Consider the following 16,713-nt stretch of genomic DNA (forward strand, 5'->3'; position numbering starts at 1 on the left):
GGAATGTCCTACTGAGCGACTGAGGAACTGAACCTTTTCACCCTGGAACAGAGGAGACTACGTCGGGACTTGATCCAAGTCTTCAAAATCATGAAAGGCATCGACCACATCAAACCAGAGGAGCTTTTCCAGATCAGCAGGGACACACGCACCCGGGGACACAAATGGAAATTGGGCTTCAAGGCATTCAAGACAGAAAACAGGAGACACTTCTTCACACAGAGAGGCGTCACAATCTGAACAAACTCCCCAGCGATGTGGCTGAAGAGACAATTTGGGTTATTTTTTTCAAAAAGTGGACTTTTTTGCAGTTTTTCCCCTCATTTTGTATTTAATTATGAGGTTCAAATACTTAATTTTGGTTACTTTTTATGCACTAATTGGCGCTGGATTAGCTTGGCTGCTGGTATCTTAACGAGGACGCTTTTTGATGCACCAATGTTGTCAAATTGCTTACCATGTACCACCTTTTTCAGTCCAAACACACACACACACGTGAATGGAGCACCGACACAGAGGAACACACATCACACATATTCAGGGTAAAAACCTTCTGAATCGGTCACTGTAGCTAGCTAGTTCCACTGGACGGATAATGGTCAGAATTGACTGTGTTGTTCCTTGACCCATGCTACACCCATGCTGATTTGTGAAAATCAGTCTTGTAGTTTTTGCGAAATCCTGACAGACAGACACACACGAGTAAAAACATTAGCTACCTTCTGCTCCTGTGGGGTTGACGACTGTTAGCTAGCACGTAGATAGCATTAGCCGTCTCAACTGTTAGATTAGGTAGTAAATATAACAACCTTACCCTGTTTGGCAGTGTTTTTGAACATATGTTCAATATTCTGCGACAATGACGCTGCTGCCTGCTTTCTCTCCCGTCTCTCCTGCTCTTTTCGCCCCATACTCACTATCCAGCTGGATGTCGTTGGCCTCACAGGTTTTGCTATGAGTGCATAACGTCAGTTGCTGCACATCCACTCTGAAGGTTTAACTGGTGCCCCCTGCATCGCAGTCAGTTCCACCACAGATCATTGTGTTCATACACTCACAGACTGCATAGCTTTATGTCTTTGAGATTTTCTTTATTTTAGAAACAAAAAACCCCACACAAACAGTATAAAAACAGTATTAAAGAAACAAGTGACATAAAATGAATTATAAATACAGAATAAAAAAGTATTGCACGAAAAAACGATATTACAGACACCTTCGTGCAATATGCATAATGTAGCAATGTTCTACAGCAGGGGTAGTCAATTATGTTGTGTCAGGGTCCACATTTCTTGGTCAAGGTATAGTCAAGGTCCAGACATGGACTAAATCTGTGAATTAGTAATATACCCCGTTGCTTATATTTAGTACATTCATTTCACAAAATACAAAAATAAAATGGTTAAATAAATGTATATATTTGTATTAAAACTGTTTGAGACCACTTACATTTTAATTTGTTAAAGATTAAGTCATATAGATAAACATAATAGAAACTTTCAAGCATTTTGTGTCTTAATAGATTAAAGTCTGTACCATTTCCCTTTGTCCCACTGTGCACTGCACAAAATTAGTGTTGAAAAATGAGGGCGAAGACGATTGAGTAATTCAGGGTGCGGGTTCTGGGGGTCTGGGGAAGATTTTAACAACTGGAGACGTGATATGGCGCGAATCTGAGTCATTTCGAAGTCAAAAAACAGCTCAAAATCTCCATGAAATCAGGCAGATTTGGACTCAAACATATCTTTGCTTCACAACCACACATCAGCAGCGGAAAATCCCATATCAAGCAACATTATACACGCAACCTGGACGCGGTGCCGGTGCTGCTCAGTCACAGATCTGTGCCGGCGGGTCTGATGGACACGGGGAGGAGCAGCTCTGACGTGTCGCTGCTGAAACCCGCCGTGTCCGCCGCTGATGGACGAGTTTCTATGTGATCACAAAGCTATGGCACTGGTCGTGTGCGCACTTTTATATTTTAGAGGCGAGGTTGACAATGTCCAATTTGAGCTGCTTATGTATAGAAATCAGCAAAACCCAATAGCTGTGTTTGTGTTGTTTTTGACAGTACAAAGTGCCGCTGTTGCCCAGTGCAGAGAGAGCAGGGAATCTGCGCGCAGTCAACTCACTGACTGACTCCCTAACAGCAGCTCTATACAGGACATCCCATATTAACACTCACATCCTATTGGCTAATAACCAGGAATTGCTGTGACTTGGTTCCACACAATAACAAGCACTGAGTGCAACAAACCTCCGTAACATTACATTAAAAAATATATATATATATCTTCACTCATTCGTGCCCCTATGGATGGACGGCGCCTCTAGCATTTGCCTATTCCATCTATAGGGCCCCTGCCCTGGCTGTGCATGTAATACTCCTGTAAAGGATGATATTAATGAATACAAATAAACAGACTTAAATTCTGGACCTTTGGCAGTGAGGGTGGGGTCGTTTGAACTACCCGACCCCCCCCTGTCTACGGGCATGCAGACTGGATAGGCTGGATCCTTGGATCACTTCGTTATTAATGGACACCAAACAAGCACGATGGGGCGAATGGCCTCCTATCGTTTGTAAACTTTCCTATGTTTTTATGTATTTTGCTCTAACTATTCACCGGTGCAGAACACAGGCAATTAAGGAGCTAATTGATTCGTTTGGTTGTTCCTTATATATGCCGTGATGCAGGGAGAGAAGCGGTCAGGAGCGCATCCAGGATTGCAATCAGTGTTGGAGAGGACCAGCAAAGACGAGCGGCTGCGGCTCAGTGGAGTTTGTGGAAAGGAAGGAGACTGTTTGTGAATTATAAGGAAACGGGACTGGTGGGAGAAAGACCAACCGAAAAACGTAATGTCGTATCACTGTTTATTTTGTAAAGTGCTAGGAGTAACCAATTCACAGCAGGGCGGTCGACCTGTTTGTGTGTTGTCTATACATCTACAGAGTGGAGGCGGCTGTTGTTGTCCTTGTAGTTCCTCCCTCGGTCTCCCTGAACAATTATTTATTGCTATTTTGGTAGTGCACTATTAAGGAGAATATTAAGTTTTTAACTCGTTTTCTTTAATAAACTTGTATATTTTAATATAGTTTTAGCACAACAGACTATATCAAACCTAATATTTTATTTCTAAAGATCATCCTGTTTAGTGGTGGGGGCTGGTATTGCAGCTTTCTATTTATACTGTTATTATTCCTATTACAATCGAGGTGTATTTATTATTGATTTGTTTTACTTGGGTATTGTGAGTTCATAATTCTAAATTGTGGGGGTTTGTTTGTGTGTGATATTGGTGTTGTATATAAGTTAGTTTGTGTTATTTATATAGGAGAGCACAGCTACACTCCTTAGACCTCCACTTTTTGCATGGTTGTGATTTTAACCATATATAAGGTTTCTGTAATTCTGTTATTGGGTTTATTGTGAGGATATTGCAAACACCAACCTAATCAAGAGTGTGTGTAGAACACGTATAGATAACGCCAGGTTATAATCATAACCCTGGTTCCCTGAAAAAGAAAGACAATCATTGCCGAATGGGAAGACTGTTCCAGAGTCGTCGCGAAGTCCAGACACCTGATTTAAGCCAATTCCTATCCATGGCAAGCGCAGCAGAGCCTCACGGCACCTGAGGGCAAGCCACCTGCAGTACCTGAGTGCCCAGCATAGGGCGCACCTGGTCTGCAACATTCAGACGGTAGAACCTTGTGAAGTTTGACTATTGGAGCATGTCACAGCGTTGCACAGGTGAGGTGCCATGAAAAATAGCCCACGACATGGCCTGTCCCCCTTGTGGAGTGTGCCGAGATGTGCTCTGGCACAGGAACCTTTGCATTTTCATAAATTGGAGACGGATTGCATCCGTCACGCAGTGAGCCAGTTGTTGTTTTGTCACTGCCTGCCCTCTGGTGGTAGACCCATAGCAGACAAAAACTTGGTCTGAGCTGCGAAGTGCGCAGTCCTCTCCATATAACACCTGAAGGCCCAAACCGGACAGTGTGTGAATTCTGTGGACCTCATCCGACACGTGCGGAGGAGGGGGGGTGGAATGACTGCAGGACGATAGGTCGATTTCATGTGAAAAGCCGACACAACCTTAGATAGGTAGGCTGGGTTCATCCTCGGTGTGACCCTGTCGTTGCTTCCAGAGAAGATCAGACAGGCTTTATCCACAGACAAGGCATGGCTCACTGAGCCTCCTTGCTGAAGTTATTGCTAAAAGGAAAGAAACCTTAGCAAGTGAAAGCAGAGCTCCGTTTTGGAAACGGGTTCAAAGGGAGCTCCACTTTGCCCCTGAAGGACCAGCTCCAAGTCCCAGGCTGGAATTGTAACCTTCAATGTCAGTCTTAGCCACCTCACTCCCGTCAGGGTTAGTGTCACCAGGAAGTTGGCTCCTGGGGAGACAGTGTCAAACATATTGTGATGTGCTGTGATAGCAGCCAGATAAACCTTCAGAGTGGATGCAGATTTCCCTTAATCCAGCAGCATAGTCATCATGGGGCATGACACTGGATCCACGTTTCTGGATAGGCACCAGTTCTGGAAGGCTGACCACTTTTAAACATAATGAGCTCTGGTAGTAAGGGCTCTGGCACAGTTTCTCCACAACGCTGTCTGGCAGATCTAGTGACATTAGACGGAGCTTTTCAGGGGTCAGACCCACAACTGCAAATGTGCTGTGTTTGGGTGCTACAGGAGTCTGTGTACTTGCCAGGGTTCCACACTGAGCATCTGCACTAGTGTTGCGAGCCATTACTGTCTCGGCCACTGGGGGGCGATCAGGAGGAAGTGGCAGTGGAGGGAAGATGTATAGCAATTCCCAAGGCCAGGGGTGAGCAAGGCGTCCACACCAGGGGACCCCTCCTGTTTTCAGCACAGGGGCACTGAGTCGTTGCCTGAGTAGCAAGAGGTCGACTCGAGCTTAACCCCGCATCTCCCAGATCTACTCTACCACTTGAGGACTCAATCTCCATTCCAAGCTCCCAGAAAGAGCAGGTCCAAAGCTCTTTTGGACACACCTAGCAGGTGTTTTGCCCTGATTGATCGGAGAAGTTTGTACGCCACAAGATGTAGTCCGGGTGAGCGCGCGTGAGTATTCTACCTGTGTGGTTTACTGAGATTCAGTTACACAGACATTCAATAGGAGGGAGGGCTGATAGACTGTGTCAACATGATGACGGTTAAAAAGCTTCCAGGTTCTTGGTGGAGAAGTTCTGGTTCTGATTCCTTTCTGGGTTTCTACTTCAGTTGCATCTAATCTTGTTGTTCCACTCCACTCTGAATTGCTCATTTTAACTTTGTTTTTATACATTTCAGACAAAGATTCTAATCTCCACTCTTCACTCCACTCGTTTTAGATAATGCTTTTCCTTTTAAGACAAAACATGGCTGGTGCATGTTTTGTTGTTGAGAGAATTACATAAATGTCATTAAATTTAGTTTTAAGTCACCTTTTCTTGTTTGATATCAAACTGGGGAAGAAGCTAGATGAGGCTTCTGTTAACAGCATGTAGTTTGTATCTGGGTTGGTTGCCCTGGTATATGGAATATGTAAAGTACCTTGAATGTCTGTGTTTCACAAAAGAAGCGGGGAGGGGTGTCTTCCATCATGGATGCGTTATCTGTCGTGCTTTGGTGAACACATGTATCATAAAATGCAGAACTTCAAAGCTGAATCCTTAACTCCTTTACAACAAGCCAAAATGTCTGTAAGGAAGGTATATGAATTTGTGTACATATTTGCAAAAATAAGGTGATATTATTTACAGAATATTCACTGCCTCATATTCTTACATTAATTATGGAAGTATTGATTGTGTTTGTAATGTTCAGAGTCCCCACTTAAATAGGCCTCAATGACACTCACACAGCAGGGTGTGTTTAACTAATGTAAAAAAAACAATAACTTTACAAAACAAACAAAACATGTTAAAAATCAACTTATTGTATCAACCACAAGCAGTTATAATGACTTGAGTCCATGACTTGACTCGAGTCAGAATCAACCTATTTGGTGGCACGTCTCGTCATTGATATCAAAAGACTTGACTAGACTCGAGTCCCTGCAAGAAAAAAAATTATGTTCAAATATGGAAATCTGCATGCTAAAATGAATGTGTCTGCATAATGAATCTGCCTAGTCTTCCATTTTAATTGTTTTGTTTTAATATTCATTCAGAGGCAACAGCCCAGTACAGCATCAGTTAATCCACTGTCACACAGTTAATTATGTTGGAGCTGAACCTGAAATGTCAGATAATTACTGTTGATGTTAGCTAGTTTTTGTTCTTGTGTGTGTGTTTTTTTCTTTTTCAGGTTAGATTATCACACACACACTGACATATATTTAATGTTGAGAGAATGTTAAATTGTCCCCAGGGTTCGCATTACGGGGGGGATTGGGGGGTTTAACCCCCCTAATAAAGACTTGGGCACCCCCGAAACAGAGGTAAAAACAATAGGTGGGGGTGGGGGTCAAAACATTTATATAACGTAAGCACTAGCATGATGGAAACACGACCTACACCCGCACCCCCCACTACCACCGTGGACAAAACACCGTCTGCAACACCCCCCGCGCACCTCGTGGCACCGCAGACAACATTGCTGAGCCCCCCAATTGCCATTGTATATTTTGCACTGTGATTGTCCCCCCAAACAATGGTTGGCTGGCTCATGATTGTATTACAGTGGAAAAGTATTCACCCTCCTTGGACTTTTCCACATTTAATTGTGTTACAACATAAAATCAGCATGTAGAACCTAGGGCTGCCATCAGGCTTTGTCAGCAGTTTTTCCCAGATTAACTCCACATGAGATTAATGAAGAGCCACTAAATGAATCCCATCTACAACAGCATGTGTCAGACACTATAAATAATGGATCAGGTAGTGCTGTATTAAATCACTAATTTTTCAAGGTAGTTTCTTATTTCTGCAGTGGGTTGAAGACTTAAATTAAGATGCCAGTTATTTCTCAAATCAGTTGAAAAGGCAAATGGCAATCACGGTGGGCACAAACCACATGGCTTGGGTTTATGCCATTATCCAGAAAACTTAAATAGAATGAACATATTACATAATTAGAATTAACCAATTTAAAGTGTTTAATTTCTGCATATTTATACAAAAAAGTTTAAGTTTTAAAGTGACTAAATCTTTTCCAGTTCAATTGCTCTCAAGACAAATAATGGAACATTCCTTCAAATATTCAGGTTATCCTGTCCATGACATAACCCTGGGTTTAACGGCTGGACAACAGTGCTAGTGTTGAATAAAGTGTAATAAAAGTGAACTGGTTTAGAGAGGCCATGACATCAGTGGCCAGGCTCGTTACATCAGGCATCGGTCACCAGTCCCCCACCCTCCAACAAAACAGCAGCCAGACTTGTGCTTTTGTAACAAACAGCTGGTTTATTTTTCACTGCTCAGAGTTCCTGCTGCTTCCCTCAGGACCAGTCAGCCGTGGCGCCGCCCCAGTCAGAGGCCTGGGCCGTGGGCGCGGCAGACCAATCCTCGGTGGCGGGCTGGGCGCTCCAGTCCTCTGCAAACCAATCAGACACACAGTCAAGACTTACCCTAAACTTGGCTGGGCAGGATCTTCCTATGGATTATTAACCCAAAATCACAACACACACCCGCCTCCTCCCCCCACCCCGCAGCCCCTGGGGCAGCCTGGTCAATCCCCACACTGGCCCATTCAGATGCCTTCACCTGCCCAGGCTGCCTCCGCTGCCCCGCCCGCTCCTACCAGTAAAGAGATAAGAAAAAAAAATGAAGGCATTCATTTGCCCCGTCACTCACTATGTTCCACTTTCTCCCCATCTCGCTCACCTGCGAACGCTTCAGTGGTTCCAGGTTCGCGTTTGACAGGAGGACCTGGACAGAAACGGGGATGAGAAGGAATGACTTAACAGACGGGCAGCGCTGAAAGCAGCTTCTGCCCTGGTCAGGGTCCTGTACCTACGCAGCCCAACTGCGCAGTTGTGTGCGGCAGGGCTCACTGTGCTCTCCATCGTGCGGTTGCGTACTCTGCACTGGTGTTGGTCTATCGGTCAGGGCTGGTGTGGATGGGATCAGCACTGATCTGAGTTACTGGGGTCAGTAGGACTGCTCTGTGGGGTATCAGGGCAGTCAGCAGCAGTGCTGGGGTGCGTACCTGCGGGGAACTGCTGAATTGGCACAGAGGGCACCTGGACGCCCTCAGACCAGTCGGCCACCTCAGGCTGCGTGAAGTCGGCCACCGGTGCGGTCCACTCGCCCTGGAACTCCTCCTTCCCCACGGCCTTCTCTGCCGCGGCCTGCTCCTCCTTCTCAATCTGCAGGGACAGACAGGGTCAGCGTGTGTGCGTGCGTGTGTGGGTGGGTGAGGGTCAGCGTGTGTGCGTGTGGGTGAAGGTCAGCGAAACTCACCTCCTCTGGGTCCCTGTAGAAGTACAGATCAGGCATGACCTCCCAGGGGTGCTCCCGAGAGATGGTCCCCCTCATGCGCAGCACCTCACGGGCCAGCATCCACCACATGAGCCCCACAGAGTGAGGGCCCTGCAAGAGCAGCGCATTAACACCGATACAGCAACAACTCCACAGCATTCACACGCTACGGACGGCATTAAAGTCCCACTGTCAACAACTGAATGAATGTTAATGCATTAGGTTTCATTTGCAATGCGTACATTTTGCACAATTTCATTTCATATGTCCCTTCGAACATCAGCAGCAAGACCTTCTGCCATCGTGACTATCGCTCTGGTGACATCCAGGGATGAAGGCAGTTCACTGAACACAGATGTACAGGACAGGCGTATTCGGGAGAACTATTTGAAGTCTGATTCGCCTAAACGTATTGCAGCAGGTGGCTCTAACTACAGATTGTAAAAGCTTCCACCAGACAACCCTCAGGCTGAAGGGTTAGGCAGGATAGGCGAAACGCCGTCATTTTAGTACACAATCTGCTGGGGAGATGGCAGTGAAGACCCCACATGGGATTGTCTTTACACACAGCCCAGGTCACTAGGGCTGCATGAGCATTATTTCATAGATGGGCAATGAAATCCTCCACAGACCAATAACTACATTCCCATGAATAATTGTGGGTAAAAGTAAAAAATTTGATTTGAATGCACTAAAAGCACACAGCATTAACATGAAGAGCATCCACCACATGAGGGGGCCCTTGAGCACAGACCCCCAAAACTGAACTAATACAGTAGCACCCTGGAAAACACCAGTGAGCACTGCAGCACTATTCACACAGCGGCTCAACTGCAGCACAGCCTCCTGCAGTGGTGCTGTGGCCGGGTCTATACCCAACTCCTCCCGGTGCCCACGGGCGCGAGGCGGGGGGGAGAGAGACACGGCGTCAATGTAGCACACGGCCTACACCCAGAGATCAGCGGCCGAGGCCTCAGCACCGGGCTCTAACGGTGTGCAGAGACAAATAACACGCCACAACACGACAAACTGATCAGGGGTCACTGCGGTCAGGGTCCCGCCGTGCTCATGTCAGCCCCACAGTGTCCCAGTACCTTGTTGTTGCAGGGGATGGCGATGTCCACGTATCTCAGAGGCGAGTCAGTGTTGCACAGCGCGATGGTGGGGATGTTGACGTACGAGGCCTCAGTCAACGGCTGGTGGTCGGCCCGCGGGTCGGTGACGATCAGGAGGCGGGGCTCCCGGAAGGCAGCCTGGATCTGATTGGTGAAGGTGCCGGGTGTGAATCGGCCGGCAAAGGTGGTGGCACCGGTGGCCGAGGCAAACTTCAGCACCGCCCGCTGTGGAGGGAGAGTTAACGGAGGGAGTGAGTTAATGTGGAAAGGGAGAAAAAGGCAGACATTCTTCCTCCCGCACTCAAACTATTCAGGCCCAGGCACCGTCTGTGGCTCAGGTCACTATCAAACCCCCGTCATCGGGCCGAGCCCTCATGGCGTTAGCGAAAACCCGGCACTTCACTCTCGCACACTTCCGACACCCGCAGACCGACCTCGGCCCCGGGCTTTAACAGTGTGCTCAATAACTGTACAACAGCACTCAGATGCATAACATACTCCCACAGTAAGAGCTGCCTGGCCAGGTGTGGGCAGGGGCAATTACCTGGCCGGTGTTCCTGGAGGAGATGACGCACACATCAGCAGGGTTCTCGATGGCCACGATGGCACGTGCAGCCAGCAGCAGCTTCTCCCAGGTCTTCTTCAGGTTGACGATGTAAACACCTGAGAGACAGGCACAGCTCAGTACACACCGTAGACAGCTCGCCACACACCAGCACAGATCCGTGTTCATCTCACAGAAGCAGCAATTATATAATCTGCTCTTCACCCATCCCTGCTTCTTCCACTGGCAGACATTAACCCCTTCCCCCTCCACTCTTAACGCCCCACTCTCTCACCATCACTCTTCCTCTTGTAGACGTACTGCTCCATCTGGAAGTCCAGGTTAGTCCCGCCCAGGTGGGTCCCGGCGGCCAGGAACTTCAACACATCCTCCTCCTTCATCTGCAGCACGTCCAGACCTCCGGACATCGTGAGAGCTTCCCTGGACAAGTTACGACGGGAAAGCTGGAGGGAGGGAGGGAGAATGAGTACACCTGAAGGAGATGCTGCTGTCCTCCATGACCCCAGGCGGTGTCTGTGGCTCGGGTCACTATCAAACCCCCGTCATCGGGCCAAACCCTCATGGCGTTAGCGAAAACCCGGCACTTCACTCTCGCACACTTCCGACACCCGCAGACCGACCTCGGCCCCGGGCTTTAACAGTGTGCCCTAACTGCACAGCAGCGCAGCCGCCAGCTACAGCTCTCTTGGCGGACTCCTTATGCATGGAGATTTACCGAATATAAGGGATAGTACAATTACAGATCAAAATACAGTTACAGGTTGTCAATGACATGTGAATAGTTAAACAGGCAATATAAATGTGCTACATGCTAGATTGCAATAGCGCACGTCCTATACCCAGCTTATGCAGCCGGGCCTGGGCTGAGCTCTGATCCGGCATCCAGCATCCTGACCAGCTCTCAATGCATTTAAACGAGCCTGCAAATCCACATCAGCGCACCGGCAGCAATACAGCACTTTCACTCACGATCTGTTACTGTAAAGTATAGGGTAACAATTTATTGTCGAATCGGTCGATATTGCGTCTATTTTAGGTTTTTCAGCTTGATTTGACGGCCTAAGACGGGACGATGTCAGATGCATCCATTTCTGCCGGGGCCGCGTGGGGTGACGGGCTCCCTGCGTGACCGGACACGTTTCCAGGAAGCCGGCAACCGCAGTTCAGCGCACAAGCTCCCGCACACACTACGTGAACGCACATCCACACTGCCCGGAGAGACGGCACTTTGCCGCCGCCATGGCCTGCCACGCCAGCCCCAGGCTTTAGGCCTCACACGCGTCCCTCCCGTAAAACAGCATCTAAATCCGTAATATCGCCGCCTCGGCGACCTAAGACGCCATCGTGCGGCTCCAGCGAGCCCCAGCGGCGGGCGGCCGAGCCCGGGTCGGCGCGGTGGGTCAATTTCACACAAATACGGGACTCACCACGAGACAACGCCGTATGGAGATCCTCAGCACACGGAAATAAAGAGGCCGAGCGGAGGAAGTGACGCCTATTTATCGGCCTGCTTCCACCAATCAGCGCTCACTTCCTGTCCGCCAGGCGCAGGGATTCGGTAACTGCGGTCCTGTGTCCGCCATCTTGGCTCCCGCGCTCACAGGGGATTCCCGCGAGGTTTAGCACGAGTGTTGGAGAGCCAAAATGGCGCAGGTTTCCCACGAGCCGGCAGCACTGCAGACATCCCGCCTCTCCCGGCAGGTGCGGGAGTCTCCCGCATTTTAATAGCAGCTCCCTGACGCCCGCAAATTATATCCAACATCCTGGCTATGGATTTGTTTCGAGAGCCGGCGAGAGAGGCCAGGGGTGGTTTCAGACCCCGAGAGCGGCCGTGGGCACAGCGCGTCCTGATTGGCCTGTGTTTGTGCCGACTAACCTATCAGTGTTCTCGGTGGGCGGGCTTTACAGTCGCCCTGTCTCTCCAGGTGCTCCGTCAGTGCAGTGTGTGTGTGCAGTCCAGTGCAGTGTGTGCAGCTCAGTGCAGTGTGTGTGCAGTCCAGTGCAGTGTGTGTGCAGTCCAGTGCAGTGTGTGTGCAGCTCAGTGCAGTGTGTGTGCAGTCCAGTGCAGTGTGTGCAGTCCAGTGCAGCTCAGTGCAGAGTGTGTGCAGTCCAGTGCAGTGTGTGTGCAGTCCAGTGCAGTGTGTGCAGCTCAGTGCAGTGTGTGTGCAGTCCAGTGCAGTGTGTGTGCAGTCCAGTGCAGTGTGTGCAGTCCAGTGCAGTGTGTGTGCAGCTCAGTGCAGTGTGTGCAGCCGGGCAGGGCGTCCAGCGCACGTCACCCAGACTGCACTAAGTGTACATATGCATAATAGGGTACAAAACAACGACAGTGTAGCTCGCTGCACTGTTTGCAGCAGTGATTTCTCAATTAAATGACTTTAAAAGACATGTTGTGGTGAGTTTAATAGGTGTCATTCGTCCATTAGCATAGTTAATATTATTATTATTATTATTATTATTATTATTTTTATTTCTTGGCAGACGCCCTTATCCAGGGCAACTTACAACATAAGTGCAAAACAAAGTGCAAAAATACAGTGAAGTACAACTGTATTTTAACTAGCTGCTATAAGGAGCTACTGTATTGATGTCTAGGTGATGAGGCCAAACTCCCTGTAGACATGTGTAAAGTAGTTATTGAATAAAAAATGGCTCCATGAGTTGAATAATATAGTAATTAATATAATACAAAACAGTGTAAGTATATATTTTAATGTCACATTTTCTGCACAAAAACGAAGTATGTATGTAACCTGTTACATAAGGCAATATAATAAGGATACACCTTATGCTTTTATTTATTTTATGGACCACTACATATTAGGGAGGCTAAGCGCAGGGAGTATTTCACAGTTCTTTTCAGCAGAAAACCAAAGTCTTACAGGTGTACTTTACATCTTTCATTGTTGAGCATAACCTGCCATTCCAGGTGTGTAAGCACACAGACAAGCTACTCTGGAAAATGTTTCCAGATTCAGATATAGCAAAAAAAACTATGCCTACTCATCAACCAAGACAGCAGCTATTGTGAACATGGCACTGGAGCCTGAATGTTCAGAGGATCTGTACAAGTTCACCCGGACAGAAAAAAGGCCATACAGTATTTTGGTTGACGAAAGCAACGATATCATGTGTGAGAAGGAATGTGCCATTTTAGCCTGGTACTATAATGAAACACAGGATAAGGTAACAGTTGGATTAGTAGACCTGCCAGTGTGTAATGATGCCAAAGCTGAAAACATATTCAACTGCCTTGCATCATCCATGCATGACTAATTGTGTAGGATTTAGCAGTGACAACTGCAATGTGATGATTGGCAAAAACAACTCTGTATTGTCAAGAGTGAAAGCACAGGCCCCTCATATTTACAGTGTCGGCTGTCCAAGTCACCTGGTCAACATTTGTGTCAAAACTGCTGCTAAGGACCTCTCAATGTCACCTGAAGAACTGCTCATTGACATCTACCACTACTTTGAGAAAAGTTCCAAATGAACAGAAGACCTGAAACAGTTTCAGGAGTTCTGCAATGTTGCCCAGCAGAGAGTACAAAAGCATTATCCTACACGCTGGCTTTCTTTAGGAAAAGGTTTGGACCATCTGCTCCACCAATGGCCAGCTTTTCTTTCATATTTGGAGTCAAAGATTGAGAATCAGAAGTCATCTCATATGACTTTTTTTTCAAAACCTGTCCTCTTCAAGTTGGATCAGAGCGTACAAGAGCTGCTGCATGACATGGCAAGAAGATTTATTAAGCTGAAGCTATTGAGAGAACATAACATTCAGGAGATAGATGTAAGCAACACTGAAATTCACCTCCCAGATTAAGAGCTTTTGATTGGGAACCTGGCAAGGAGGCAGTTTGCTACATGAGGAAGGACAAGAGATGCCCCCTTACAAGACAAAGCAGTTATTTAAAGATGCCAGAGCATTCTATGTCGGGAGCTTTAATAAACATCTTAGAGAAGTTCCCAATGAGAGACCAAATCTTGAATCTGTCAGTGGTCAATATGAAGAACCAAGATGAGGTGAATCCAGAGCAGATTTTGATTTTGGCAGAGAGATTTCCAAATGTGATCAAGGCAGATGCCAGAGAACAGCTCCACTTGGAAGTCCTGGATTATGTCTCAACTAACCTTGAGGGACTGGTGTCAAACTACAAACGTTTGCCAGTTGATGAATTCTGGGGGAAGCTGTCCAAAGTAAAATGTGTGAGCACAGGGCAGTTGAGATGCAAAGAGCTCTGCCAGTTGATGAAGCTGCTTTTGGTGCTGCCGTATTGTGACTGTGATGTGGAGAGGGCATTCAGCATTGTGCGTCACATTAAGACGTAATTCAGAAGTCAGCTGTCTCACAAAACTCTTGTGAATCTGGTGTCTTGCAAAATTAACACATTTATTGACACAGACTGCTACGAGGTTGAGGCTTTCAGCAAAATGTTAAAATCCGCCAAACAAGCTGCTGCACAGTACAATGAAAGTTTGCAAAATAAGTAGAAAAGCTATTTGCATTAGTGTTTGTAAATAGTGTGTGTAAATAGTTGTAATATGTTTTTAAATAAATAGTTGTGTTCTGTCATAATAAAATGTCATGTCCTTGTTCATACATGTTTGGGTAGCTGTGTGTGTGTGGTTGGGGGTGGATAGTAGCCGGTAAAGCCACCTCCCTGTAATGAGTTTTTGCAGGTTGGGATGTCTGGCACCGTGTTATCAGGGTGTAGCCGCCAGAGGGCGCATGAACGGCAGTATTGTGCTGCTGCAACAACTACTGCTGACTCGGATACTGACTCCCACTGTCACTACTACTACTACTACTACTATTATTATTATTATTATTATTATTATTATTATTATTATTATTATACATTTGATGTTATTATTAATATGACTATACTGTGTACAGTTCTGGGCTCCACACTTCAAGAAAGATATCGCTGCTCTAGAGGCAGTTCAGAGGAGAGCAACCAGACTTATTCCAGGTCTGAAGGAAATGTCCTACTGAGAGAATGAGGACCTGAACCTTTTCACCCTGGAACAGAGGAGACTACGTGGGGACTTGATCCAAGTCTTCAAAATCATGAAAAGCATCGACCACATCAAACCAGAGGAGCTTTTGCAGATCAGCAGGGACACACGCACCCGGGGACACAAATGGAAATTGGGCTTCAAGGCATTCAAGACAGAAAACAGGAGACACTTCTTCACACAGAGAGGCGTCACAATCTGAACAAACTCCCCAGCGATGTGGCTGAAGAGACAACTTGGAAACATTAAAAAACAGACTGGATAGGATCCTTGGATCACTTAGTTATTAATGGACACCAAACGAGCACGATGGGGTGAATGGCCTCCTCTCGTTTGTAAACTTTATGTTCTTATGTTCTAACTATAATAGGTATTGTATTCATTGTGTGTGCTTATAGGTTCTTGCCTTATTTGGGGCCATTACCCAGGCGCTGGTCAGACAAGCTGAGTAACATTAAGAAACCCCGCTGCTCCCCGGCCTGTCCAGAGCTGTGGCTCCCGGGGGCCCCTGCGCTGCTCCAGCGAGGCATCCTGACAGACGGCCCGTGTAAATGCAACTCTCTCCGGGCCCGCAGTTCCCTGTGCCGCCATGAGGTGTCCTGCTGGCAGAGGCAGCGGAGCCCATATTTAGAGGAGCTGCAGTGAGTCAGATGGGCGCAGAGTTCACCGGCACTGTTACACAACCGGAGCACCCGGCCCTGCCCACAATCTCGCTGACTGCTCTATCAGTCTGAGAGTAGCTGACGTCTCCTTCTCCTCCTCCCTCTCTCTGCTTATCTCTATTGCACAGCTCTGTTCTATAGATAAGTACAGCATTGCAAAACTCCATGTGTGTTGTTTCAGTGTTGTGTGTCTCTGCCAGCAGCTATGTTGTGTGTTTCAGTGTGTGTGTCAGTGTCTCTGCCAGCAGCTGCGTGTTGTTTCAGTGTCTGTCTACCAGCAGCTGTGCGTGTCAGTGTGTCTGCCAGCACTTGTGTGTTGTGTGTCAGTGTGTGGGGGTTGGGTTGTGTTGTACGGTGGTAAGCAGCTTTTCCCAGTGTCAGTGTGTTGTCCAGTGTCTGGCAGTGTATTCCAGGAGGGGCATATCACATTGCCCCAGCACAGCACTTCCCCTCCCTGTCACTTTTCCTCTCTTCTTTTTCCAACCTTTTGCTCCCTCCATCTCCCTCTCAGCTCAGATGATGTTTATGTAATATTGCAGGACTTCTCTGCCCAGGATTCTCCAGTTTAGATTAATTACAGATCATTAAACCCCAGTCCCCACACACACACACTATATATAAGCGCAGTGTGTTTGTGTGGTCTCTCTCTCTCTCCCTCTCTCTCTCTCTCCCTCTGCCTGTATTTGCCAAGACAAGCTTGCAGGGCTGGTTTCCATAGTAACAGGAGACACATGGGCGTCCAGCACAGTGCCCGCTCTGCCCCCAGGCCCCCGTCAGCCAGGACCCACAGGCATCGAGAGAGGCAGCCCTGTCAGTGTGCATCAGCAAGTCAGACGCTGACTTACTGAACACACACACATTGAAACACTGAACAAACACACACAGACATGCACTTAGCAAACACACCGAAACATT

General features: G+C 47.3%; 1 protein-coding gene across 2 annotated transcripts; it reads right to left on the minus strand.

The window, feature by feature from the left end:
* Positions 1 to 7,400: 7,400 nt before the first annotated feature.
* rpsa (ribosomal protein SA) lies at positions 7,401 to 11,668 on the minus strand. Of its 2 annotated transcripts, none has more exons than XM_066707438.1 (8): positions 11,545 to 11,668; positions 10,392 to 10,560; positions 10,097 to 10,215; positions 9,532 to 9,777; positions 8,420 to 8,548; positions 8,166 to 8,325; positions 7,841 to 7,885; positions 7,401 to 7,550 (listed from the first exon to the last, which is right to left on the minus strand). In XM_066707438.1, exons 2-8 carry the CDS (start codon positions 10,522 to 10,524, stop codon positions 7,456 to 7,458), a joined length of 927 nt encoding a protein of 308 aa, XP_066563535.1. In that variant the 5' UTR covers positions 10,525 to 10,560; positions 11,545 to 11,668; the 3' UTR covers positions 7,401 to 7,455. The 2 variants fall into 2 exon arrangements, with proteins under 2 accessions (XP_066563535.1, XP_066563534.1); XM_066707437.1 differs by having other exon boundaries at positions 7,811 to 7,885.
* Positions 11,669 to 16,713: the final 5,045 nt, after the last annotated feature.

Source organism: Amia ocellicauda, chromosome 6 (assembly GCF_036373705.1).
Source record: "Amia ocellicauda isolate fAmiCal2 chromosome 6, fAmiCal2.hap1, whole genome shotgun sequence".
Classification (NCBI taxonomy): Eukaryota; Metazoa; Chordata; class Actinopteri; order Amiiformes; family Amiidae; genus Amia; species Amia ocellicauda.